General features: G+C 43.1%; 1 protein-coding gene across 2 annotated transcripts in view; it reads left to right on the plus strand.

Annotated features, from left to right (window-relative positions):
- NUP188 (nucleoporin 188) overlaps positions 1–26,977 on the plus strand; it is a 55,504-nt gene that overhangs the window by 563 nt on the left and 27,964 nt on the right. For both annotated transcript variants that reach the window (XM_017976636.4, XM_078329072.1), the window contains exons 2-12: positions 3,799–3,853; positions 7,747–7,820; positions 12,398–12,482; positions 13,027–13,107; positions 14,356–14,400; positions 15,151–15,243; positions 15,365–15,484; positions 19,776–19,987; positions 20,674–20,788; positions 22,350–22,550; positions 24,705–24,794. In XM_017976636.4, coding sequence (XP_017832125.2) covers positions 3,799–3,853; positions 7,747–7,820; positions 12,398–12,482; positions 13,027–13,107; positions 14,356–14,400; positions 15,151–15,243; positions 15,365–15,484; positions 19,776–19,987; positions 20,674–20,788; positions 22,350–22,550; positions 24,705–24,794 — 1,171 coding nt within the window. The remainder of the gene's footprint in view (positions 1–3,798; positions 3,854–7,746; positions 7,821–12,397; positions 12,483–13,026; positions 13,108–14,355; positions 14,401–15,150; positions 15,244–15,364; positions 15,485–19,775; positions 19,988–20,673; positions 20,789–22,349; positions 22,551–24,704; positions 24,795–26,977) is intronic.

Consider the following 26,977-nt stretch of genomic DNA (forward strand, 5'->3'; position numbering starts at 1 on the left):
GCGGTTTCTGCCCTCTCTTCGCGCCTGGAATCGTTCTTTTCTTGCATTGAATCAGTCAGTTAGCATGCCCAGATCCTCCAAGAGATTTCAGGGACTGAACTAGGCTTTAGGGACAAGAAGATGAAATATTATATACGAAACTATAATTCTCACAAAGTGCTTTCTAGCGCCAGATCCTGGTGGAGCGCTTCCCCTGAGTTATCTCATTCAATTCTCACAACTCTGAAAGGCGCCTTCTATTTCACAGATGACTCAGAAGTCCAGCTAGCCAAGTGATAAAGAGAGGATTCAGGCTGAAGTCTTTGTGACTCCAGTGCTATAACCAGACCACCACGCCTCCTTCCGTCTTCCACATTGCAGCTTGAAGGTGTTGGTGCATCCCACCACCCTCCCTTCTTAAAATTAAACATCCCTGTCGCTTATCCTTCCCTGTGCCAGCAGTGTTTTCCCTACTTTTTTTTGTTGTTGAGCCGGAGTCTCGCGCTGTCACCAAGCTGGAGTGCAGTGGCGCAATCTCGGCTCACTGCAACCTCCGCCTCCCGGGTTCAAACGATTCTCCTGCCTCAGTCCCTGAGTAGCTGGGACTACAGGCGCAGGCCACAACACCCAGCCAATTTGTGTATTTTTAGCAGAGACAGGGTTTGACCATGTTGGCCAGGATGGTCTTGATCTCTTGATGTCGTGATCTGCCCGCCTCGGCCTCCCAAAGTGCTGGGATTACAGGCGTGAGCCGTTTTCCCCACTTTTTTTGCTATGCTGTTCACTGCTGTATTCTCTCTCATTTTTTTTCCCTGAGGCAGGGTCCTGCTCTGTTGCCCAGGCTGGAATGAAGTTGTGCAGTATGGTTCACTACGTTATGGCTCACTCCTGGGCTCAAGCGATCCTCCCACCTAAGCCTCCAGAGTAGCTGGGACTACAGGTGTGCACCACCACACCTGGCTAGTTATTTAAAAATGTTTTCTTTCTTTTCTTGCTATGATGCCCAGGCTGGTCTCAAACATCTGAGCTCAGGTGATCCTACCGGCTTTCCAAAGTGCTGAGATTATAGGTGTAAGCCACCGCATCCGGCCACCACTATATTCTCAGCACCCAGAAGAGCATGTATAGGTTCTCAGTAAATATTTATTACACATATCGCCCATGCTGTCTGGTACCACTTCATTCACCTCTTAGCTGGAAGTGAGACCTCTTTGGAATTTCCATCGGACAAGGAATGAACTTCGTGAAGATCAGTTTGCTTTTTCCGCCCCTGCCCTGCCGTTTTCTGCCAGCAGTGTTGGGGCGATGTTGTCACTACTGTTCCTTCCTTTTTTTTTTGAGACGAATTGTGCTTCTGTTGCCCAGGCTGGAGTACAGTGGCGTGATCTCAGCTCACTGCAACCTGTTCCTTCAGGCTCAAGTGATTCTCCAGCCTCAGCCTCTGGAGTAGCTGGGACTACAAATGTGTATCACCATACCTGGCTTTTTTTTTTTTTTTAAGACAGAGTCTCATTCTATCTCCCACTATACAGTGGTGCGATCTTGACTTGATGCAACCTCCGCCTCCTGGGTTCAAGTGATTCTTGTGCCTCAGCTTCTCACATAGCTGGGATTATAAGGCACCTGCCACCACACCTGGCTCATTTTTTTTTTGTATTTTTAGTAGAGACGGGGTTTCACCATGTTGGCTGGGCTGGTCTTGAACTCCTGACCTCAGGTGATCCGCCTGCCTGAGTCTCCCAAAGTACTGGGATTATAGGTGTGAGCCACCATGTCCAGCCTGAATACTGTCTTGTTATCAGAAAAGTGACTGATAATTCCAGTGTGCCATGTGGGAGTTGGCTGTTGATTGAGCGGAATTGAAGTTGGTGTTAAAACATTAACCCTTAGGAAGGGGATGTATAAAGTTTAGGTGGGTTTAAACCTCTTTTGATGAGAAAATCCTGAAAGACAACTTTTTATTTTATTATTTATTTATTTATTTTTGAGACAGAATCTTGCTATTGTTGCCCAGGCTGGAGTGCACTGGCTCAATCTTTGCTCACTGCAACCTGCATCTTCTGGGTTCAAATGATTCTCCTGCCTCAGCCTCCCAAGTGGCTGAGATTACAGGCGCCTGCCACCACGCCTGGCTAATTTTTTGTATTTTTAGTAGAGATGGGGTTTTACCATGTTGGCCAGGCTGGTCTCCAACTCCTGACCTCAAGTGATCGCCTGCCTCAGCCTCCCAAAGTGCTGAGATTATACTTGTGAGCCATCACATCTGGCCCACACCAGCTAATTTTGTATTTTTTGTAGAGACAGGGTTTCGCCCTGTTGCCCACGCTGGTCGCGAATTCCAGGGCTCAAGTAATCTTGTGCCGTGGCCTTCCAAAATGCTGGGATTACAGATGTGAGCCACCATGCCCAGCCTGTTTTTTAGTTTTACCTTGTAGTTAACATAGCTTGCATTCTTTTTTTTGTGTGTGATAGAGTCTTGCTCTGTTGCCAGGCTGGAATGCAGTGGCGCAATCTCTGCTCACTGCAACCTCTGACTCCTGGGTTCAGGTGATTCTCCTCCCTCAGCCTCCTGAGTACCTGGGACTACAGGCACATGCCAACCATGCCCAGCTGATTTTTGTATTTTTAGTAGATAAGAGGTTTCACCATGTTGGTCATGATGGTCTCCATCTCTTGACCTCGTGATCCACCACCTTGGCTTCACAAAGTGCTGGGATTGCAGGTGTGAGTCACCCTGCCCAGACATAGCTTATATTCTTTTTGGGAAATGTTTAGGGTATTTTAGGACCTTTTCATTCCTTCTCTCTCTCTAGATAGGCTTTCTAAGTAGTGTTAATTATGACAGATTACTATTCTAGGTGTTGGTTTAGGATCTCACCAAATATAGTCTTTGTCCATTTAATATATTTTTTAAAATAATAACTATTTCTAGAGAGAATTTCTTTTTTTTTTTTTTTTTTTGGTTTGAGAGAGTCACATTGTCATTCAGGCTGAATTTCTTTTTTTATTTTTATTTTTGGTTTGAGAGAGAGTCACATTGTCATCCAGGCTGGAGTGCAGTGGCATGATCTTGGCTCACTGCAACTTCTGCCTCCTGGATTCAAGTGATTCGTGTGTGTCAGCCTCCTGAGTAGCTGGGAGTACAGGCACCCGCCATCATGGCTGACTAATTTTTATATTTTTTATAGAGATGTGGTTTAGTAGAGACTTGTTTTGTGTTGTTTTTTGAGACAGATCTTGCTCTGTTGCCAGGTGCCAGGCTGGAGTGCAGTGGCGCAATCTTGGCTCACTGCAACCTTCACCTCCTGAGTTCAAGCAATTCTCCTGCCTCAGCCTCCTGAGTAGCTGGGACTCTTTAGTAGAGATGGGGTTTCACCATGTTGGCCAGGATGGTCTCCATCTCTTGACCTTGTGATCTGCCCACCTCAGCTTCCCAAAGTGCTGGGATTACAGACGTGAGCCACTGCGCCTGGCTGAGACAGGGTTTATGTTTAGAAGAGATTGGACCATGTTGGCCACACTGTTCTCGAACTCCTGACCTCAGGTGATCTACTCACTTCAGCCTCCCAAAGTGCTGGGTTTACAGGCATGGTCCACTGTGCCTGGCCAGGTTAAAATCTTATATTTTAGTTTCTTAATTTTTATTTTAACATTAAACTTCTAAGAATATTATATAGCAAGATAATGTTCCAAAAATTTAACAAATTGTTTTGTATATTAAGGTTTTTTGCTTTTAGAGAGTAGACATAATGGCTCTGAGGCAGTGTACAAATTTGTATGATCAAAAAGAGCAAAGTTACCTGTATTCTCATTTTACAGGAGCAGTAGACAACTGTGGACTGTGCTGCTTGGGAGGTCGGCTCTGAGAGAGCTGGTAAGTTGCGGTATTCTTGAGTGGGTTCTCTGGGTTCTTTGTGTAGCTTTTGTTACTAAAAAAAAACCCTTGCTTTTTCTTTAATGTAGGAAGTAAACACGTTTATTTATTCATTTATTTATTTAGAGATGGAGTTTCACTCTTGTTGCCCAGGCTGGAGTACAATGGTGCAATCTCCATTCACTGCAACCTCTGCCTCCTGGGTTCAAGTGATTCTCCTGCTGCAGCCACCTGAGCTGCTGAGATTACAGGTACATGTCATCACGCCTGGCTAATTTTTGTATTTTTAGTAGAGATGAGGTTTCACCATGTTGGTCAGGCTGGTCTTGAACTCCTGACCTCAGGTGATCTGCCTGCCTTGGCCTCCCAAAGTGCTGGGATTATAGGCATAAGCCACCGTACCTGGCCATTTTTTTTTTTTTTTTTTGAGACAGTCTGACTCTGTCACCCAGGCCAGAATGCAGTGGCATGATCTCAGCTCAATGCAACCTCCACCTCCTGGGTTCAGTGATTGCCTGCATCAACCTCCCGAAGAGCTGGGATTACAGGTACATGCCACCATGCCCAGCTAATTTTTGTATTTTTAGTAGAGACAGGGTTTCACTATGTTGGCCAGGCTGGTCTCAAACTCCTGACTTCAGGTGATCTGCCTGCCTCGGCCTCCCAAAGTGCTGGGATTGTGGGCGTGAGTTAATAATAAACACTTTTTTTTATTACTAAAACTTTATAATCAGATGCAGTAGCTAATGCCTATAATCCCAGCCCTTTGGGAGGCCAGGGCAGAAGGATCACTTGAGCACATAAGCTGAAGGCTAGCCCTGACAACATAGCAAGAACCTGTCTGTACAAAAAATTAAAAAAATAAAATAAACCAGGCATGGTGGTGCATGTCTGTAGTCTCAGCTGCTTAGGAGGTCGAGGTGGGAGGATTGCTTGAGTCTTGGAGGTTGAGGCTGTCATGAACTCCAGCCTGGGAGACAGAGCAAGATGCTGGCTCACAAAAGCCAAAAGCTTTATAAACATTATGCATTCCTTACTTCTCTGCTGAAATGAGACTGTGTCTTATAGTCTGGCCGCTGAAGGCTTCTAAATCTATCTTTCCATATACTTCGTTGAGTCCTTTTAATGAAAAGATACCAGTGTTCATTGATTGGCTGCTGAGAATAGGGGTACAAATATAATGTTACCTCAACTTAAGAAAGATTCTCAAGCCTTGATCGTAGTGGCAGTGGTTTCTAGGATTTTTTTTGTTTTGTTTTGAGACATGGTCTTGCTCTGTTCACCGGGCTGGAGCACAGTGACATAATACTAGCTCACTGCAGCCTCAATCTCCAGGATCAAGCAATCCTCAGCCTCCTGAGCAGCTGGGACCACAGGTGCACACCACCACGCCTCATTCATTTCTGTATTTTTTGTAGAGATGGGGTTTTACCATGTTGCCCAGGATGGTCTCAAACTCCTGGGATCAAGCAATCCACACACCTTGGCCTCCCAAAGTGCTGGTATTATAGATGTGAACCACTGCGCCTACCCTGGTTTCTGAGATATTTCCAAGTGTATAATCAATAAAGGACAGTTCTTCATGTTGATTCTTCAGTGTTCTGAACTTGCGAAGATAAAGTGTTAAGATGACACTCATTTATCTTTTTCTTTATTTTTATTTTGGAGATGGAGTCTTGCTCTATCGCCCAGGGTGGAGTACAGTGGTGCCATCTCAGCTCACTGCAACCTCCACCTCCCAGGTTCAAGCGATTCTCCTGGGTCAGGCTCCCAAATAGCTGGGCCTACAGGCTTGTGCCGCCATGCCTGGACAATTTTTTTGTATTTTTAGTGGAGACAGGGTTTCACTGTGTTAGCCAGGATGGTCTCGATCTCCTGACCTTGCGATTCGTCTGCCCAGGCCTCCCAAAGCGCTGGGACTACAGGTGTGAGCCACTGCGTCTGGCAAGATGACATTTATTATTGTTATTTTTATTATCATTAACAGAATTAATGTTATTTATTTTAGAGCCTTAACATTTATTGATATGCCTTCATTTGATAGTTCTACTTCTAGGAATGTATCTTTTCTTTTTTTGAGGCAGTCTCACTCTGTCACCAGGTGCCAGGCTGGAGTGCAGTGGCACAATCTCGGCTCACTGCAACCTCCGCCTCCCAGGTTCAAGCAATTCTCCTGCCTCAGCCTCCCGAGTAGCTGTGACTACAGGCACATGCCACCATGCCCAGCTAATTTTTGTATTTTTTTAGTAGAGATGGGGTTTTACCATGTTGGCCAGGATGGTCTTGATCTCTTGACCTCATGATCCGCCCACCTCGGCCTCCCAAAGTGCTGGGATTACAGGCTTGAGCCACTGTGCCCAGCCTCGAGGAATGTATCTTTAAAAAATTCCTGTAAAAGTTTTGTACACAAAGCTTCACCACAGGCCAGGTGCGGTGGCTCATACCTGTAATCCCAGCACTTTGGGAGTCCAAGGCGGCCGGATCACCTGAGATCAGGAGTTAGAGACCAGCCTGGCCAATATGGTGAAATGCTATCTCTACTAAAAGTACAAAAGTTAGCTGGGCGTAGTGGCAGGCACCTGTAATCCCAGCTACTCAGGAGGCTGAGGCAGGAGAATCATTTGAACCCTGGGGGTAGAGGTTGTAGTGAGCTGAGATAGCGCTACTGCAATCCAGCCTGGGGAACAGAGTGAGACTCCCTCTCAAAAAAAACTTTACCACAGTGGCTGGGTGCAGGGGCTCATGCCTATAGTCCCAGCACCTTGGCAGGCCAAGGAGGGAGGATTACTTGAGCCCAGGAGTTTGAGACCAGTCTGGGCAACATAGTGAGACCCCATCTGTACAAAATATTTAAAAATTAGTTGGACGTCAGGGCACATGCTTGTATTAATAATTCCAGCTACTTAGGAGGCTGTGGTGGGAAGATCACTTAAGCTTAGGAGATCAAGGCTGCAGTGAGCCATGATTCCATCACTGGCAGCCCAGGTGACAGCACAAGACCCTATTTCAAAAAACAGCAAAGAAAACTTCACCACAACATCATTTGTATTATTACATAATTTCAATCAGCTTAAGTATATGGAACATTAGAGGAATTAATGGTCAATAAATCTACCAATTTGATAAAGTATTATGCAGCAACTTGAAAGTATGTTTATCAAAACTTTCATAATAAGGTTAAGTCATCCTTATGTTAAGCAAAGAAAAGGTTACAAAATTCTGTATTCAAAATTTTGTATGGGGGAAAATGCATATTAAAAACACTCAAAGGAATATGTAATAGTGTAATTCTGGTGTCTGATTTTTTTTTGAGATGGATTTTCTCGGCTCACCACAGCCTCCGCCTCCTGGTTTCAAGCCATTCTCCCTCCTCAGCCTCCTGAGTAGCTGGGATTACAAGCATGCACCACCATGCCTGGCTAATTAGTGTATTTTTAGTAGAGATGGGGGTTTCTCCATGTTGGCCAGGCTGGTTTCGAACTCCTGACCTCAGGTGATCCACCTGCCTCGGCCTCCCAAAGTGCTGGGATTACAGGCATGAGCCACCAGGTTCAGCCACGTCTGATGATTAATAAAAATGCATTTGTGGCTGAGTGTGGTCGCTCACATCTGTAATCCCAGCACTTTGGGAGGCTGAGGCAGGTGGATCACCTGAGATCTAGAGTTCGACACCAGTCTGGCCAACATGGAGAAACCCCGTCTCTATTAAAAATACAGTAATTACCCAGGGGTAGTGGTGCATGCCTGTAATCCCAGCTAATTGGGAGGCTGAGGTGGGAGAATTGCTTGAACCCAGGAGGTGGAGTTGTGGTGAGCCAACTTCATACCACAGACTCTGTTTCAAACAACAACAACAAAAACTTCATTTGTATAATTGCCTTGTTATGTTCCAGAGTCAGATTGAGGCAGAACTGAATAAACATTGGCCGCGATTGTTAGAGGGGCTTTCTTACTACAAACCTCCCAGGTATGGCTATTTCATGTGTCTGGTTAAAGTAATTTCCTTTGTTTTGAATACTGAACAGAAAAAAAAAATAAATAATAAATAAAAAGTAATTTCCCTAAGGAAGCTGGCATGGCTGCAACCATCCTCCTGTATGCTTTGTTGATATTGTAGGGTTATATATACCAGAGATAATACAATTTAGTTTACCAGTGGAAAAGAGTAGGGTAGGTTTGTTTTTTTGTTGACTGAAAGAAAAGGAAATTCCTTCTAGAAATACAGTATTGTAGAATATGATTAAGACCTATGTGTGGGGATGGGGATTTATTAAATATTCAATTAATTTTCTAATATTTAGGGTCCACGGCATCTGTGTGAGCACTAATTCCTGGGAGATAGTAGTCAATGATGATACTAGCAGCTGAGGCTTTTATAGTGTTTACTGTGTAACAATTATTACTCTAAGCACTTGACTTATCAAAAGTTATTTAATTCCCACAACATGCCTTTGAGATAGTTACTACTTTTATTCTTTGGGTGAATATATGGTCTTTTTATTGGGTAATGGAAAACAGAGTAATGAAATATAGTTACAAATAAAGAGACTACAGCTTGTAGGGCTGGGCTTATTTGATCTTGAATTCTAGTCCAGATCTCATTCTATTATGCATCATAGTCTAAGTCACCCTCATTTCTCTTCTACTTTTGTACTTCTTTTGACTTTATTTTATCTTCCATTTTCATTCTCTTAGGTTAACAGTGAACTTTCTGTTGTTACTCATCTGTTAACCCTTTCCCTGTAATTACTTTGAAGTAAATCCTAGATACCTTGTTATTTATTTTTTTTTTGAGACGGAGTTTCGCTCTTGTTACCCAGGCTGGAGTGCAATGGCGCGATCTCGGCTCACCGCAACCTCCGCCTCCTGGGTTCAGGCAATTCTCCTTCTTCAGCCTCCTGAGTAGCTGGGATTACAGGCACGCGCCACCGTGCCCAGCTAATTTTTTGTATTTTTAGTAGAGACGGGGTTTCACCATGTTGACCAGGATGGTCCCGATCTCTTGACCTCGTGATCCACCCGCCTCGGCCTCCCAAAGTGCTGGGATTACAGGCTTGAGCCACCGTGCCGGCCCGATACCTTGTTATTTTATCTGCAAATACTTCACTGTTTATCAAAATATGTGATCTTTTAAAAAAGATAACCACTATATTATCACATTTAGGTATTCATATCATTGTTTCCATTTTACAGATGGGGAAACTGAAGCACAAAGAGGTTAAATAAGGTCATATAGCTAGTGAGTGGTAGAGCTAGGATTTGAACCTGGTGATCTCATTTCAGTGTCGGTTTTTTGTTTGTTTGTTTGTTTTGAGATGGAGTCTTGCTCTGTCCCCTAGGCTGGATGTAGTGGCATGATCTCTGCTCACTGCAATCTCCACCTCCCTCCCAGGTTCAAGGGATTCTCCCACCTCGGCCTCCCAAGTAGCTGAGATTACAGGCACCTGCCTGGTTAATGATGCCTGGTTAAGTTTTATATTTTTAGTAGAGACAGGGTTTCACCATGTTGGCCAGGCTGGTCTTGAATTTCTCACCTCGGATGATCTGCCCGTCGCAGCCTCCCAGAGTGTTGAGATTACAGACATGAGCCACCACGTCTGGCCTTTTTTTTTGAGTTGGAATTTTGCTCTTACTGCCCAGGCTGGAGTACAATAGTCTGATCTCAGCTCGCTGTAACCTCCACCTCCCAGGTTCAAGCGATTCTCCTGCCTCAGCCTCTGGAGTAGCTGGGATTACAGGCACCTGCCATCACGCTTGGCTAAGTTTTGTATTTTCAGTAGAGGTGGGGTTTTACCATGTTGGCCAGGCTGGTCTCGAACTCCTGACCTCAGGTGATCCACCCGCCTCAGCCTCCCAAACTGCTGGGAGTACAGGCATGAGCCACCGTGCCTGGCCCCAGTGTCTATTCTTAATCATCATTCTTTGTTGCCTCTTTCAGAAATTACTGTTCACTCTTATACTAGCCTTTATGTTGTGGATTTTCTGTGAAATGTGAGGGTCTCTCTAAAAAAAGAAAAAAGTATATCCGGCAACATTATGCGTCACAGAATGGACATTGAGGAAAATTCTCTTTGCAGTAGCATGGGATTTGAAGTCTGATAGACTTTTTCTTTCTTTTTGTTTTAGAAACAGGGATCTTGCTCTGTCACCCAATCTGAAGTACAGTGATGTGACCATAGCTCACTGTAATCTTGAATTCCTGGACCAAGTGATTCTCTTACCTCAACCTCCCAACTAGCTAGGACTTCAGGTGTATGCCACCAGGCCTAGCTGGGTGCCTGTAATCCCAGCTACTCAGGAGGCTGAGGCAGGAGAATTGCCTGAACCCCGGAGGCGGAGGTTGCGGTGAGCCAACATGGTGAAACCCTGTCTCTACTAAAAATATAAACTTGTTTTGTGTTTGAAGCAGTCTCACTCTGTTGCCCAGATTGGAATGCAGTGGTGTAATCTCGGCTCATTGCAACCTCTGCCTCCTGGGTTCAAGTGATTCTCCTGCCTCAGCCTCCTGAGTAGCTGGGACTAAGGCATGTGCCACTGTGTTTGGCTACTTTTTATATTTTTAGTAGAGACAGGGTTTCAGTATAATGGCTGGGCTGGTCTCAAACTGCTGACCTCAAGTAATTTACCTGTCTTGGCCTCCCAAAGTGCTGAGACTACAGGAGTGAGCCACTGCACCCTGCCGTGGCTAAGTTTTAACATTTTTTTGTAGAGGCGAGGTCTCACTATTTTACCTAGGCTGGTCTCAAACTCCTGCCCTCCAGTAATCCTCCCATCTCAGCCTCCCAAAGTGCTGGGATTACAGGTGTGAGCCGCCATACCCAACCTACTGTTTTCTTTAGTGTATTTTTTCTGTTCCAGGATCCAACCTAGTTGTCATGTGTCTGTAGTCTCCTCTTAGCTGTGATATTGTCTTAGTTTTGCCTTGATTTTCATGACCTTGAACAGTTTTGAGGACTGGTCAGTTATTTTGTAGGAGGCCCTCAATTTGGGTTTATCTGATGTTTTTCTTACTGTTAGACTGGGGTTGTGACTTTTTGGGAAGAATATACAGAGGTCAGGTACCCTTTTTTTTTGAGATGGTGTTTCACTCTTGTTGCCCAGGCTGGAATGCAATGGCGTGATCTTGGCTCATTGAAACCTCTACCTTGTGGGATCAAGCAATTCTGTCTCAGCCTCCCGAGTAGCTGGGACAACAGGCGCATGCCACCACACTTGGCTAATTTTTGTATTTTTAGTAGAGACAGAGTTTCGCTATATTGATCAGGCTGGTCTTGAACTCCTGACCTCAGGTGATCCGCCCACCTTAGCCTCCCAAAGTGTTGGGATTACAGGCGTGAGCCACCATGCCTTGCCCGAGGTACCCTTCTTTCTACATCATAGCAGAGAGTATATGCTGTTGAAATCACTGGTGATGTTAATCTTGATCACTCAGTTAAGGAGGCATTTGCCAAGTTTCTCCTCTGTACAGTTACCTTTTTCTCTTTTCTTACTTTAGTTTTTGGAAGTGAGTACTAAATGTAGCCATGTCCAGCTAATTTTTTTTTTTTTTTTTTAAATTTTTTGTGGAGATGAAGGTCTCCCTTTGTTATCCAGGCCGGTCTCAAACTCTTGGCCTCAAGCTACCTTCCCGACTTGGCCTCCCAAAGTGCTAGGATTATAGGCTTGAGCCATTGTGCCGGCCTCTCCCTACCCCATTTATTTTTTCATTAGTTTATATCGGTATTGACTCAAATATGTTTATTTTATACTTTGTTTATACCTTGTTTCAGTTGGGCTTTCTATTAGGTTGGCCTCTGTCCTTTTGATGCGTCCGTCCTTTTTTCTTTTTTGATTTTCTCTTTTTTTCTATTGAGTTGTTTCCTACTGAAAGGACTTTGGTTTTCTAAGACCTTGTGTACTTTCTTTCACTATAAGATGCTTCAAAATTATTTTGAATTTTCCTTGCCCTGGTTCTAGAATCAGCCAGTTCTCCAAGGAGTCCTGTTATTAGATAATGGTATTAAAAACAGTGTCTGGGGCAGGGGGTGGGGGGTGGGGTGGTGCAAAAAAAAAAAAAAAAAAAAAAACAGGGTCTGGGTGCTTCGTGTGCTTGCTGCTACTGGAGGGTTATACCTTGTAAGCCTTCTCAGTGGACAGAGCTATTACAGATAATATATGTATGTACGCCACAGACCTGGTTTTAAATTTTAGCAATTGTTTATTAGCTGTGGAATTTTTGGTAAGTTATTTACCCTTTCTAAGTGTTAGTAATTCCATTTGTAAAAGGAGAATAGTAATATTTGCCTTTCAGGGTAGTAGTAAGGATCAAAAATAATGTAACTTAATGTATCTACAAGCAACATTATTATAACTGTAATTTAACCAGTTTTTTTTTGTTAGGCATAACCAGTTTTGTGTTACGATGTCTATAGAGATGAATGTGTGTCTTTTATAGGCATCTAAAGGGCAGAAAAAGGCTGTAGGAAAAATATTTTAAAATATTTTTATTTTAAACTCACAGTGGGCTATTGATAATGAAGAAATGATTCACTGTTCTTTTCATAGCCCAAGTTCAGCTGAAAAAGTGAAAGCGAATAAAAATGTAGCTTCACCATTGAAGGAACTGGGTTTAAGAATCAGCAAGTTTTTGGTGAGTAAAAATTGGGACTTTCTCAATTTATTACCTGCAGTGTTGATGTGTGCGGATGGTTGTATTGCTAGTGATAGTGAAAATTCAGTTTATTTTTGTTTTAAGGATTAAATTGAACATGTTGTGTTTTATAAATACCAGGTTGGAGCTCTTCTCCTTAAAAGTCTCAAGTCAAAGTTGCCTGATTCATTTACTGCATATCATAGGGTTTTCTTCACCACACATGTGGTGGTCTTTAAGGTGACAAAGTTTGTCATTTTGGAAGCTCACATCATGCCTACTTGCTGTATCAGTGTGTTTGGTGAATAAGCGTTGTTGTTTCTGGCTTGTACATTTAATTGTAACACAAATTGTATGGCAGTGATTGGCTCTTTTCTTTTCCTATTAGAGTCAGAATTGTTATGTTGTATGAAATCTTTGGAAGCATTTTTGTTTATTCAAGTTCTGTGTTCATTGTAGAAGACAAATCTTTAAATACTTGGCCTCCTGTGTGCGGTTTCTGAGCTGAAGTGTCTGTTCCTCACTTAAGATCTCTGTGTTTCAGGGTCTTGATGAAGAACAGAGTGTGCAGTTACTCCAGTCTTACCTGCAAGAGGACTTCAGGGGTACTCGGGACTCTCTAAAGGTTTGTGGTTTATGTCAGCTCCTTTCTGCTGCTTTTATCCTTTTTCCTTGTTGATTTTAGATAATGTAGGGTTTGGGTACCAATTTATCAGTGATAGGTGATCAGGTACATTCATCTTCAGGAAACACTAAAGCAAAAAAACATAAGCTCAAAAAAAAAAAAAACCATAAGCTCAGCATGTTGGGAGGCCAAGGCAGGAGGATCATGAGGTCAGGAACTAGAGACTAGCCTGGCCAACATGGTGAAACTCCATCTCTTCTAGAAATTAAAAAAAAAATAGCTGGGCATGGTGGCAGGTGCCTATAATCCCAGCTGCTTGGGAGGCTGAGGCAGGAGTATTGTTTGAACCTGGGAGGCAAAAGTTACTGTGAGTCGAGATTGTGCCATTGCACTCTAGCCTGGACGACATGGCAAGACTCCATCTCAAGAAAGAAAATGTAAGCTGGGTGCAATGGCTTGTGCCTGTACTCCCAGCTTCTTGGGAGGCTGAGGCAGGAGGATCTCTTGAGCCCAGAAGTTTGAGGGTGCAGTGAACTGTGATCACACTACTACACTCCAGCCTGGGCAAGAGTGAGACCCCCATCTCTTTAAAAAAATAAAGAATATGCCAGGCACGGTGGCTCACACCTGTAATCCCAGCACTTTGGGAGGCTGAGGTGGGTAGATCATGAAGTCAAGAGATCGAGACCATCCTGGTCAACAAGGTGAAACCCTGTCTCTACTAAAAATACAAAAATTAGCTGGGCATGGTGGCGTGTGCCTGTAATCCCAGCTACTCAGGAGGCTGAGGCAGGAGAATTGCCTGAACCCAGGAGGCGGAGGTTGCAGTGAGCCGAGACTGCGTCATTGCACTCCAGCCTGGGTAACAAGAGTGAAACTCCGTCTCAAAAAAAAAAAAAAAAAAAAAGAATATATATATATACACATAAGCTGAGATCTGTCTTCATACTTAGGGGAGTGGAGAGGTTAAAGATTGGCATGTTAATCATAGAATCTTGGGCTATTAGAGGTGATAAGGATTTGGTAGAATTTCTAGCCTGCCCAACCCCTCATTTTACATATGAGGACTGAGGCCAGAGAAGAGAGGGAGGGATTTGAAAACAGATTTGGGTACAAAATAAGGTGGAACGTATATATAGAAACAAATGTGCAATTATAACCATGAAGTATGAAGTGAAGGTATATATTTTTGTTGCTCGAGTTTTGCCTATAAGGTGGCCTTTTGACTGCTCTGTTTTTTTTTTTCAGACGGTGCTGCAAGATGAGAGGCAGAGCCAGGCCTTCATCCTGAAGGTCAGTAGTAGTCAGCATTTCTATTCTTTTATGTGAAATTGAGTGACAGCTTTTTGACCTCATTTTCCTGAGCATTGCTGACTTGTGATTCTTCTGTTGAATAAGCATGGAAGTCTTTATGAGGAAACATATTAACTCATTTGTGATACAATGCTTTTATCCACTGTGCCAAGTAGAGAAGTTTCTCCCAAGGAGATTCTTCAGCTACTGGTGGTGAGAACTAGTTCGTGGATATTTTTCTCTAGGTCTAAGTCCAACAGGATTAATTCGTATTTCTTTATTTCTTTATTCTTCAGTCCCTCTCCAACAACCTTCTCACTTAGGATCTCGTGTTAAAATGGAATTTGTGACTTCTGAAGAAGTTTCCTATTTGATACTTAGTGAGAATTAAGTACCTTAGTTACAAGCAATTAGGACCTATATCGGTGGTATTTTTATATTTGTTTGTATGTGTTTGGCCTGCCAGTTGATAGCAATGTCTGCTACATGAATGCTCTAAGAAATCATGCTAGAAAACATTTTCAGAAACTTGTGTATATTATTAAATAATAATCCCTTTCATCCTGTATATCCTGGTTTATGAGTCTTTTGCTTTCTTTTGGTCTAATTCAGTATGTTTGCATTTCTGTGATTGCTTATTTATACAAATTGGACTTTTCCATCCACATCTTTAAGATTATCAATAAATTTAAACTTGAGTTTCCTATGTGCAAAGGTGAGTAACTGATTTTGAATCTTTGGGTTCCTCAGATTGCAGATTATTATTATGAAGAAAGAACCTGTATTCTTCGTTGTGTTTTACACCTTCTCACTTACTTCCAAGATGAAAGACATCCCTATAGGGTAAGCTTGTTTAGTCCTCTTGGTTCTCTTTACCCTGTATCATCTTAATAATTTTATTAATATTTATTTGAATATTTACCTTTTCTTCTAGATACAATTAACTATTGATTTTTTTTTAAAGGTTGAGTATGCAGACTGTGTTGATAAATTGGAAAAGGAGCTTGTTTCAAAATACAGACAACAGTTTGAAGAGCTTTATAAAACTGAAGCACCAACTTGGGAGACACATGGAAATCTCATGGTATGTAGTTACTGTGCTCTCCTGTAACTCTTCTTTTTTTTTTTTTTTGAGACGGAGTTTCGCTCTTGTTACCGAGGCTGGAGTGCAATGGCGCGATCTCGGCTCACCGCAACCTCTGCCTCCTGGGTTCAGGCAATTCTCCTGCCTCAACCTCCTGAGTAGTTGGGATTACAGGCACACACTACCATGCCCAGCTAATTTTTTAGTAGAGATAGAGACAGGGTTTCACCATGTTGGCCAGACTGGTCTCAAACTCCTGACCTCAGGTGATCCACCTGCCTTGGCCTCTGAAAGTCCTGAGATTACAAGTTTGAGCCACTGCACCTGGCCTGGTGGCCTAGATTAAACGTGTCATATAAATCAAAACATTGATGACATTAATTAATGGTACTTAATTCTGACTTTGACTTAATTTTTAATCCCATTACTTTACTTTCATTTATTGACTAAAATTTGTTTAGTGGCCAATAGAATTCTGAAACTAATATTTCATCATCTTTGTTAACTTTCTGCTTAGTGTGTGACACTAGTCTGATTATTTTATCCTAATTTCTTTTTTTTTTTTTTTTTTTTTGAGACAGAGTCTCACTCCATCACCAGGCACCAGGCTGGAGTGCAGTGGCGCGACCTTGGCTCACTGCAACCTCCACCTCCCGGGTTCAAGCAATTCTCCTGCCTCAGCCTCCCGAGTAGCTGGGACTATAGGCGCACGCCACCATGCCCAGCTAATTTTTTTTTGTATTTTTGGTAGAGACAGGGTTTCACCATATTGGCCAGGATGGTCTCTATCTCTTGACCTCGTGATCCACCCTCCTTGGCCTCCCAAAGTGCTGGGATTACAGGCATGAGCCACTGCACTCGGCCTATTTTATCCTAATTTCTAAACCAATTTGCATCTGTAGATTATAGCATGACCTTTTTTGTTTTGAAAATAAAACATTCTTATTAAAACACATCAGTAAAAAATATAGCTACTTAAAAAATATTTAATAGATGAAAAGGGCTCATTTGTACATACAACGTCTCTTGTCTTCCTGGAAAGTTTCCAGTCAGATGCATGAAACAGCAATAAAAGCATAAAATTCCCAGGAGTAAGTTTAGGACAATGTAATATCTAAATGAAGAGAACTTTAAAGTGCTATAAAAGGTGTAAGAGGAAACAACTGAGGCTGGGCACAGTGGCTTATGTTTGTTATCCTAGCACTGTGGGAGGCTGAGGCAAGCAGATTACTAGAGGTCAGGAGTTGGAGACCAGCCTGACCAATATGGTGAAACCCTGTCTCTACTAAAAATACAAATACTGGGCACGGTGGCTCACACCTGTAATCTCAACACTTTGGGAGGCAAAGGTGGGCAGATCACTTGAGGTCAGTGTGGCCTCAATTTGAGACCAGTCTGGCCAACATAGTGAAACTCTGTCTCTACTAAAAATACAAGAATTAGATGAGTGTGGTGGCACCTGTCTGTAGTCTCAGCTACTTGGGAGGCTGAAGTGGGAGGATCACTAGAGCTCAGGAAGTGGAGGTGGCAGTGAGCCGAGATTATGGCACTACCCTCCAGCCTGGGTGACAGAGCAAGACTCTGTCTCAAAAAAAAAAAAAAAAAATTCATATGAAAAATAAGAATAACCAGGAACATTTTGAAAAAGTAAAATAGTGAAGGAAAATTAGCTGTACCAGATAATGCTACTATAATAATGTAAAACATGGAATTGGCACATGAATAAATAGACTGTTGAATAGCATGTATGTCTAGATGTAAACTCAAATACTGATTGGAAATTAGTATATGATAAAAGCGTCATTTCAAACCAGTGGGGAAGCATTGGATTTTCCATAAATAGTTTTGGAGCTGCTGAATAGCCATGTGGAGAAAAATTAAGCTGTATCTCTATCTTATACATTTTACCAAAAGAAAATCTAGATGGATTAGTGATTTAAATTTAAAAAGGAAAATTTAAACTGTAAAAGTACTAAAAGAAAACATGAGTGTGTGTGTGTGTGTGTGTGTGTGTGTATTTATTTAGAGCAGGAAAATTTTCTCTTCTTTTTTTTTTTTTTTTGAGACAGAGTTTCGCTCTTGTTACCCAGTCTGGCGTGCAATGGCACGATCTCGGCTCACCACAACCTCTGCCTCCTGGGTTCAGGCAATTCTCCTGCCTCAGCCTCCTGAGTAACTGGTACTACAGGCACGCACCATCGTGCCCAGCTAATTTTTTGTATTTTTAGTAGAGACGGGGTTTCACCATGTTGATCAGGATGGTCTTGATCTCTTGACCTCATGATCCACCTACCTCAGCCTCCCAAAGTGCTGGGATTACAGGCGTGAGCTACCACGCCCGGCCCGTCATTTTAGTCTTGTAAAATTTACTGTCTCATGGTTTATGGCCTACCCGATAATCTCTCTTGGTGATTGTACCCTGTCCACTTGGAAAGAATGTCTAGTTTTGTCAGTTGGATAGAATGACTTGATTAGCAAGAGGTTGGTAATAACCTAAATTCTCATCCAAGTAAGTAGGTTAAATAAATAAACTATGGCATTTACGTGCAGTGGAATATTATGTCGTGTCAAAAATATTGATGGATTGGTTTAATAATCTATGGCATATTCACATAATGAATTATTATGCACATATAAAAAGGAATTAAAAATAGAGAGTTGTGGTTTTTGTTTTTGTTTTTTGGTTTTTATTGGTGACAGAGGCTCACTGTGTCACCCAGGCTGGGGTGCAAGGGCCTGATCATAGCCTATTGTAGCCTCAACTTCCCTAGCTCGAGCGACTCTCCTGCCGTAGGCCCCAGTGTAGCTGGGACTACAAGCATGCACCTCTATGCCTGGCTAATTTTTAAGATGGAGTCTCGCTATGTTTCCCAGACTAGTCTTGAACTCCTGGCCTCAAACAGTCCTACCATTTTGTCCTCCCAAAGTATTCAAGTATTAGGCTTACAGGCAGGAGCTGCCCTCCTAGTTCAGGAAATTTTTAATATACTATTACAGAATATAATTTTTATTCTATTTTTTATTTTTTTGGGACAGAGTCCCACTGTGTCACCCAGGCTGGAGTACAATGGCATGATCTGAGCTCACTGCAACCTCTACTTCCTGGGCAAGCGATTCTTCTGCCTCAGCATTCTGAGTATCTTGGATTATAGGTGGGCACCACCACACCCAGCTAATTTTTTGTATTTTTAGTAGAGAAAGGGTTTCACCATGTTGGCCAGGCTGGTCTTGAACTCCTGACCTCAGGTGATCTACCCACCTTGGGCTCCCAAAGTGCTGAGATTATAGGCACGAGCCACTGTTCTTGGCTATAGGAGATAATTTTTATATTGTTGCAGCTGGGTATGGTGGCTCAGGCCTGTAATCCCACCACTTTGGGAGGTGAAGGTGGGAATTCAAGACCAGCCCTGGCAACATAGCAAGACCTGATTTCTACAAAAAAATTTAAAAATAAGCCAGACGTGGTCCTAACCTGTAGTTTTAGCTACTTGGGTGGCTGAGGCAAGAGGATCACTTGAGCCCTGTGGGTCAAGGCTGCAGTGAGCGGTGTTCATACCACTGCACTCTGAGAGACAGAATAACACCCTCTCTCAAAAGAAAAGATGTATTGGTTGGCTAGGCATGATGGCTTATGCCTATAATCCTAGTGCTTTGGGAGGCCAAAGTAGGATTGATTGAAGGCAGGAGTTTAAAACCAGCCTGTGCAATATAGCAAGACCCTTTCTCTCCCAAAAATTAAAAAAAAAAAAAAAAAAGTGATCCAGGAGGGCTGGTGCCTGATTTTAGTCCTAACTACTTGGGAGGCTCAGGTGTGTGGGGCTGCCATGAGCTATAATTGTACTACCGCACTCCAGCTTGGTTGACACAGCCAGACCCTGTCTCTTAAAAACACAAAAAAACACTGGGCGTGGTGGCTCACACCTGTAATCCTAGCACTTTCAGAGGCCGAGTTGGGTGGATCACCTGAGGTCAGGAGTTCAAGACCAGCCTGGCCATCATGGTGAAACCCCATCTTATTTAAAACAACAACAACAAAACCTGTCTCTCAGAAAAAAAATGAAATATGGGTGAGGCGAGGTGCAGTGACTTGCACCTGTAGTGTTAGCTACTACTCAGGAGGCTGAGGTAGGAGAATCACTTGAATGTAGGAGTTTGAGCAGCCAGCCATAATTATGCCACTGCACTCTATCCTGGGTGACAGATTGAGACCCTGTCTTTAAAGCATGGTTTTTAAGTACTGTTTTTAATCTCACGTTATTTCTCTCCCCTTTTTTCTTCATTGGTTGTGTAGACAGAGCGCCAAGCGTCTCGCTGGTTTGTTCAGTGCCTTCGGGAACAGTCCATGCTGCTAGAAATTATTTTCCTTTATTATGCATACTTTGAGATGGCACCCAGTGACCTACTTGTATTAACCAAGATGTTTAAAGAGCAAGGATTTGGTAGTAGGCAGACCAATAGGCACCTGGTGGATGAGACGATGGATCCGTTTGTAGATCGGATTGGGTAAGTATGAGTGAATTGAACATCATAGAACTTGTAGTGTTTACAGCATTGATACTATAGTGGTTTGTAAATGGGTGGGGGGTAGGTGTGATTTTCACTTAACAGGTGGGGAAATAGGTATACTGCCACATTCCCTTTCATGCAGGGCGTAAAGAGTGGAATTGTGAGAGGACCTGCTCTTCTCTCAAAATGAGTATTGTAATCTGCTCTTTTACTTACTGTCTTCATCTAAGGGATTAATCCATTAATTCAACAAAAATTTCTTAAACAACTGTTGTAGGCCAGGCACTATGCCACCACTAACGGGATAGTGATAAATAAGGCATATATGCTCACTGTTCTCTTTCAGGTCTGTGGTCTTTAAATTTCTTATTTTTTCTATATTTATGACCATGGATGTATCCACAACTGGGGACTTGGTCACTCTGTGAGCAAAAATACATACCCGCTAATTTTGTGTTTATGTGTGTGGTATAGATGGGGTCTCACTATGTTGTCCAAGACAGTCTTTAACTCCTGGCCTCAAGTGATCCTCCTACCTCTGCCTCTCAAAGTGTTAGGATATAGTGAGCCACTATGCCTGGCCCAATAGATTTTTTGATATCATAGTGTCTTATGTCTCAAGTTTGTCTCTATTGAGTTTCAGAACATGATATATAACACAGTGATACTGTTTTTCTTTCTAGCTACTTCAGTGCCCTCATCCTGGTGGAGGGCATGGATATTGAGTCCTTGCATAAGTGTGCTTTGGAAGACCGAAGAGAACTGCACCAGTTTGCTCAGGATGGGCTTATTTGTCAGGTGAACTTGGAATACCCTCTTTTTTTTCGAATGGTTTATAAGTTAGTAGTATGTTTTCAATTTCTGAACTCCTCTGCATAAAATTTTCAGTGTTGGGGAATTCTACATTGTTCAGTGATGTGGAGGTTCTGCAGTGTTTTTGTTTTGTTTTGTTTTTTTGAGATGGAGTCTTGCTCTGTTGCCAGGCTAGAGTGCAGTGGTATGATTTTGGCTCAGTGCAACCTTCGCCTCCTGGGTTCAAGCGCTTCTCCTGCCTCAGCCTCCTGAGTAGTTGAGATCACAGGCGTGCTTCACCACACCCAGCTACTTCTTTTTTTTTTTTTTTGAGACAGAGTTTTGCTCTTGTTGCCCAGGCTGGAGTGCAATGGCGTGATCTTGGCTCGCTGCAACCTCTGCCTCCCAGGTTCAAGTGATTCTCCTGCCTCAGCCTCCGGAGTAGCTGGGATTACAGGAATGCTCCACCAGGCCCGGCTAATTTTGTATTTTTAGTAAAGATAGGGTTTCTCCATGTTGGTCAGGCTGGTCTCGAACTCCTGACCTCAGCTGATCTGTCCGCCTTGGCCTCCCAAAGTGTTGGGATTACAGGAGTCAGCCACCGTGCCCAGCCTCATTTTTGTATTTTTAGTAGAGGTGGGGTTTCACCATACTGGTCAGGATGATCTCGATCTCCTGACCTTGTGATCCTCCCACCTCGGCCTCCCAAAATGCTGGCATTATAGGCGTGAACCACTGTGCCCAGCCTATTTTGTTTTTTTGAGACAGAGTCTTGCTCTGTCACTCAGGCTGGAGTGCAGTGGCACCATCTTAGCTCACTGTAGCCTCCACCTCCCAGGTTCAAGTGATTTTCGTGCCTCAGCCTCTGGAAGACCTGGGATTAGAGGCACACACCACCACGCCCGGTTAATTTTTATATTTTTAGTTGAGATGGGGTTTCACCATGTTGGCCAGGCTCATCTTGAACTCCTTACCTCAAGTGAGCCACCTGCCTAAGCCTCCCAAAGTGCTGGGATTATAGGGTTGAGCCACTGTGTTCGACCACTACAATGTTAAACAGTTGATTAGACCTAGAGGAGATCTCAGATTTGTCAGTCATCTATACCAAGGTGATAATTGAATTTGAGAATGATTCATTCATGGAGATGCTACAAGGACAAAAAAGACCCAAGGAGAAAACCCTGGAGGTGGTCCGTATTTAGGAGGCCTGTGAAGGAAGAGGAAAGGGGAAAAACATTGAAATGAGATGGTTAGAAAGATAGAAAATGAAGAGAGATCATAGAAACTTCTAGAAGGAGCAGGATACAATTTCTAAAGAGTGTCCATTTGAACATGCATTTTATAATCGTAAGACTACGTGAAATTAGTAGACAAATTTTGTGGGTAAAAGGAAGAGTAATCGAGGGTTTATTAGTTTGGTGGCTGGGGGTTTGAGAAGAGCGAAATACCAGAATGAGAGAGTGAGGCAACTCTTTATGGCTTGCTTATTGAGCATGATGAAGAATCTGGTTGAGGGATCTTAAGGCTTTCTGTTCAGAGATGCAGATGTGTTTTCTTCTCTCGCTAGGATATGGACTGTTTAATGTTGACCTTTGGAGACATTCCACATCATGCCCCAGTGCTTTTGGCCTGGGCTCTCCTCCGTCACACTCTAAACCCAGAAAAGACAAGCAGTGTGGTCCGGAAGATAGGTGGCATAGCCATCCAGCTGAATGTGTTCCAGTACTTGACCCGATTACTGAAGTCACTTGCCAGTGGGGGAAATGATGTGAGTTTAAGGCTCTGTGTGGTGAGCATGGGAGTGAGCCAGCTAAAGCATTATAATAATGTAACAGCTATAATGGTGGTGTGGATAATGGGATCATGTTGTAACTAACCTTTCTAGAGCATTTAGACATCAGCTGACGTTGTTTGTAATGTTCATGAACATTATCTTATTGAATCCATATAATACTTTTTTGTGTTAAGGGTTATCATTCTGTTTTATGTATTAGGAAATTGAGACTCAGGGAGATGTAATTTGCCCAAAGCAACAATAATAGCCAGTAAATGGTAGATACAGTTTGAACTCGTTGAGTCTGACTCTGCCAGTAAAGTATATCTTAGGAAGATAGCTTTGGATATACTGACTGGAGAAGACATTTTCAGGGAACTTAATCAACTGTAACAAGATGAGTTAGAAATTCTCTTGACTCTCGAGTCCTGCGTTGGGTTTGGGTGGCATGGTTTAGTGAGCTTGTGTATTTTTTGTTATTGTTGTTGTTGTTTTCAGATGGAGTCTTGCTCTGTTGCCCAGGCTGGAGTGCAATGGCACAATGTCGGCTCACTGCACCCTCTGCCTCCCGGCTTCAAGTGATTCTCCTGCCTCAGTCTCCCAGGTAGCTGGGATTACAGGCATGTGCCACTATGGCTAATTTTTTGTATTTTTACATGGGGTTTCACCATGTTTCCCAGGCTGGTCCCAAACTCCTGACCTCAGGAGATCCACCCACCTCAGCCTCCCGAAGCGCTGGGATTATAGGCATGAGCCACCTCATCTGGCTTTTTTTTTGGAGTTGGAGTTTCACTCCCTCTGTCGCTCAGGCTGGAGAGCAGTGTCATAATCTCGGTTTACTGCAACCTCTGCCTCCAAGGTTCAAGCCATTCTTCTGTCTCAGCTTCCCGAATAGCTGGGACTACAGGTGCCCACCACCACGCCCAGCTAATTTTTATATTTTTAGTAGAGGTGGGGTTTCACCATGTTGGCCACGTTGGTCTTGAACTCTTGACCTCAGGTGACCTGCCTGCCTCTGCCTTCCAAAGTTCTGGGATTATAGGTGTGAGCCACCACACCGAGCCAGATTCAGCAGTTGTACTCCTGGTTAGTATGTATTTGCTCAAAGGAGTTGAAAACTTATGGGTCCACGCAAAAACCTACACACAGACCTTTATAGCAGCTTTTTTCATAATTATCAGAACTTGGAAGCAACTAAAATGTCCTTTAGTAAGTATAAATAAACTGTTGTACATCTAGATGTTGGAATATTTATATACTGCTAAAAATAAATGAGCCATCAAACTGTGAAAACACCTGGAGAAAACATTAAATGCATATTAGTAAATGAAAAAAAAATTCTAAAAAGGCTTCATAATGTATGATTCCAGCTATGAGACATTCCAGAGAAGGCAAAACCATGGAGGCATTATATAGAGACCAGTGGATTGCCAACGGTGTAGTGGAGCAGGAGGGCCGAATTAGGTAGAACACAGAGGAGTTTTAGGGCAATGAAGCTATTCTGTATAATACTATAATGCTGGATACGTGTCATACTTGTCCAGATCCATACAATGTACAACACAAGAGTGACCTTAATGTGAACTGTGGACTTTGGGTGATAATAATAATGCCAATTAAAGTTCATCAGTTGTAACAATTGTACTGCTTTGGTGGGATGCTATTTCTGTGTGGAGGCAGAGGATATATGGGAAATCTTTGTGCTTTTCTCCTCAGTTTTGCTATGAACCTAAAACTGCTCTACAAAACAAAGCCTATTAAAAAAAAAAAGAAAACTCAGCCAGCAGTCCCCACTTGTTGTCACTGATTGGTTTATCTTGGTGGAAGTTCAGGTGCTATATCCATTCCGGTTACCACTGTTTTTTCTGTAGGCTGGATATGATTTTCTTCTTCCTTACTCAAACTTTGATAATTTTGGCAATTATTCTGTTTTGAGTTCATTCTTGACTTTGTTGTAATACTTGTGGTTCCTGCTTTCTGTTTTCTTCCTTTGTCTTCCTGATCTTGTAACTAAATTAGGACAGCTATGAAGCTTCAGATTTTCTTGCCACTTGTTTATAAAGAATATATGAATGCAATAGGATTATGCTGAATCTGGGGAAGAGTTGTATTACTCAGAATGATTCACTGACTCCTTTGCCATTCTAGTGCACCACCAGCACTGCGTGCATGTGTGTCTATGGACTGCTGTCTTTTGTTCTGACCTCGTTGGAGCTGCACACATTGGGCAATCAGCAGGTCAGTGTCTGGCTTCCATGAAGCTGTCTACACTGCCCAGATTTGCAATCAAGTCCGAAAAATACCCCCATTGGATCTGACATTGTTTACCTCATATGTTAACTTATTTACTGCCATCCATTTTCGTTTAACTTTTTCTTATTTTTTTTGAGAAGAGAATCCTCCACAGGCTGGAGCTCGGTAGCATAATCTTGGCTCACTGCATGTCTGCCTCCCAGGTTCAAGCGATTCTCTTGTCTCAGTCTCCTAAGTAACTGGGATTACAGGCGTCTGCCACCGTGCCTGGTTAATTTCTGTATGTTTAGTAGAGACAGGGGTTCGCCATGTTGACCAGGCTGGTCTCAAACTCCTGATCTTAAGTGATCAGCCTGCCTCAGCCTCCCAAAGTGCTTGGGTGACATGCATGAGCCACCGCACCTGGCCTCGTTTTCATTTACTATTATACAGGTGTTAAATGTTAATTGTAGAAGAGTCAGAAAATACTGATAAAAAGAAAAAAGTACAGCCCTGTCACATAAGATAACTTGTTAACATTTTGGTGTATTCGTTTCCCTTTTCCAAATACATATATATGTGAAAATACAGTAATTCTCTAGACATGGAATGACAATGGATATACTGTTTTTAAATTTTCTGTTTATTTCTTTTTCTTTTTTTGAGACAGAGTCTCGCTCTGTCGCCAGGCTGGAGTATAGTGACACGATCTTGGCTCACTGCAACTTCTGACTCCCTAGTTCAAGTGATTCTCCTGCCTCAGACTCCCGAGTAGCCGGGATTACAGGCACTCGTGACCACGCCTGACTAATTTTTGTATTTTTAGTAGAGACAGGGTTTTACCATGTTGGCCAGGCCAGTCTCGATCTCCTGACCTCACAATCTGCCCACCTTGGCCTCCCAAAGTGCTGGGATTACTTAAGGTGTGCGCCACCACACCTGGCTGTTTATTTGTAGTATAAGAGACAGGGTCTCGGTATGTTGCCCAGGCTAGTCTTAACTCCAAGATGCAAGTGATCCTCTCACCTCGGCTTCCCAAATATATACTGTTTTGTAACCTCATTGTTCTACTCTATAGTTCATCTGTGCCAGATATTTTTGGTGCTAGTAAATATTCTGCACTGGGTTTGTTTTTGTTTTTCCGGGGTTTTTTTTTTTTTGAGATAGAGTCTCACTCTGTTGCCCAGGCTGGTCTCGAACCCCTGGGCTTAAGCAATCCATCCCCTTTGGCCTCCCACAGTGCTGGGAGTACAGGTGTGAGCTAGGGCACCTAGCCTATAATTCCCAAGTAGCTGAGATTACAGGTGTGCGCCACCACACCCGGCTAATTTTTTTGTATTTTTAGTAGAGATGGGGTTTCATCATGTTGCCCAAGGCTGGTCCTGATCTCCTGACCTTAGGTGATCCACTCACCTCGGCCTCCCAGAATGCTGAGATTACAGGTGTGAACCACCATGCCTGCTCTGTATTTTTTTTTTTTTTTTTTGAGAGGGAGTCTTGTTCTGTATCTCAGGCTGGAGTGTGGTGACATGATCTGGGCTCAGTGCAACCTCTGCTTCCTGGTTCAAGCAATTCTCCTGTCTCAGCCTACTGAGCAGCTGGGACTACAGGTACGCACCCCCATGCCCAGCTAATTTTTGTGTTTTTAGTAGAGACAGAGTTTTACCATATTGGCCAGGCTGGTCTTTGTGTATTTTGGGATAATTCTGGCTACTTTTGACCTGGCCTCATACCTGGAAGATTGATACTAACATATTAGGGCCAGGCACTATGACCCACACCTGTAATCCCAGGTTGTGAGGCCAAGGCCGGTGGATAACCTCAGCTCAGGAGTTCAAGACCAACCTGAGCAACATGATGCAGCCCCATCTCTACCAAAAATACAAAAAATTCCTGAGTGTGGTGGCGCACACCTGTAGTCCCAGCTACTCGAGAGGCTGAGGTAGGATCACTTGCCTGGGAGACACAGGTTGCAGTGTGCTGAGATGGCATCATTGCACTCTAACTAAGGTGACAGAGTGAGACCCTGTCTCAACAGCAACAATAAAAAACAGGGTTGTAGGAATCCTGGTACTTGGATTTTAAAGAAACCATTCAGTGAGCATTTATTAGATTCCCTGTGTATGCTGAGCTCTGTGCTAGGCGCTAAGGATAGAACAATTAAAGACATTGTTCTTGACTAGGCATGG

The sequence above is a fragment of the Callithrix jacchus genome, chromosome 1 (genome assembly GCF_049354715.1).
Source record: "Callithrix jacchus isolate 240 chromosome 1, calJac240_pri, whole genome shotgun sequence".
Classification (NCBI taxonomy): domain Eukaryota; kingdom Metazoa; phylum Chordata; class Mammalia; order Primates; family Cebidae; genus Callithrix; species Callithrix jacchus.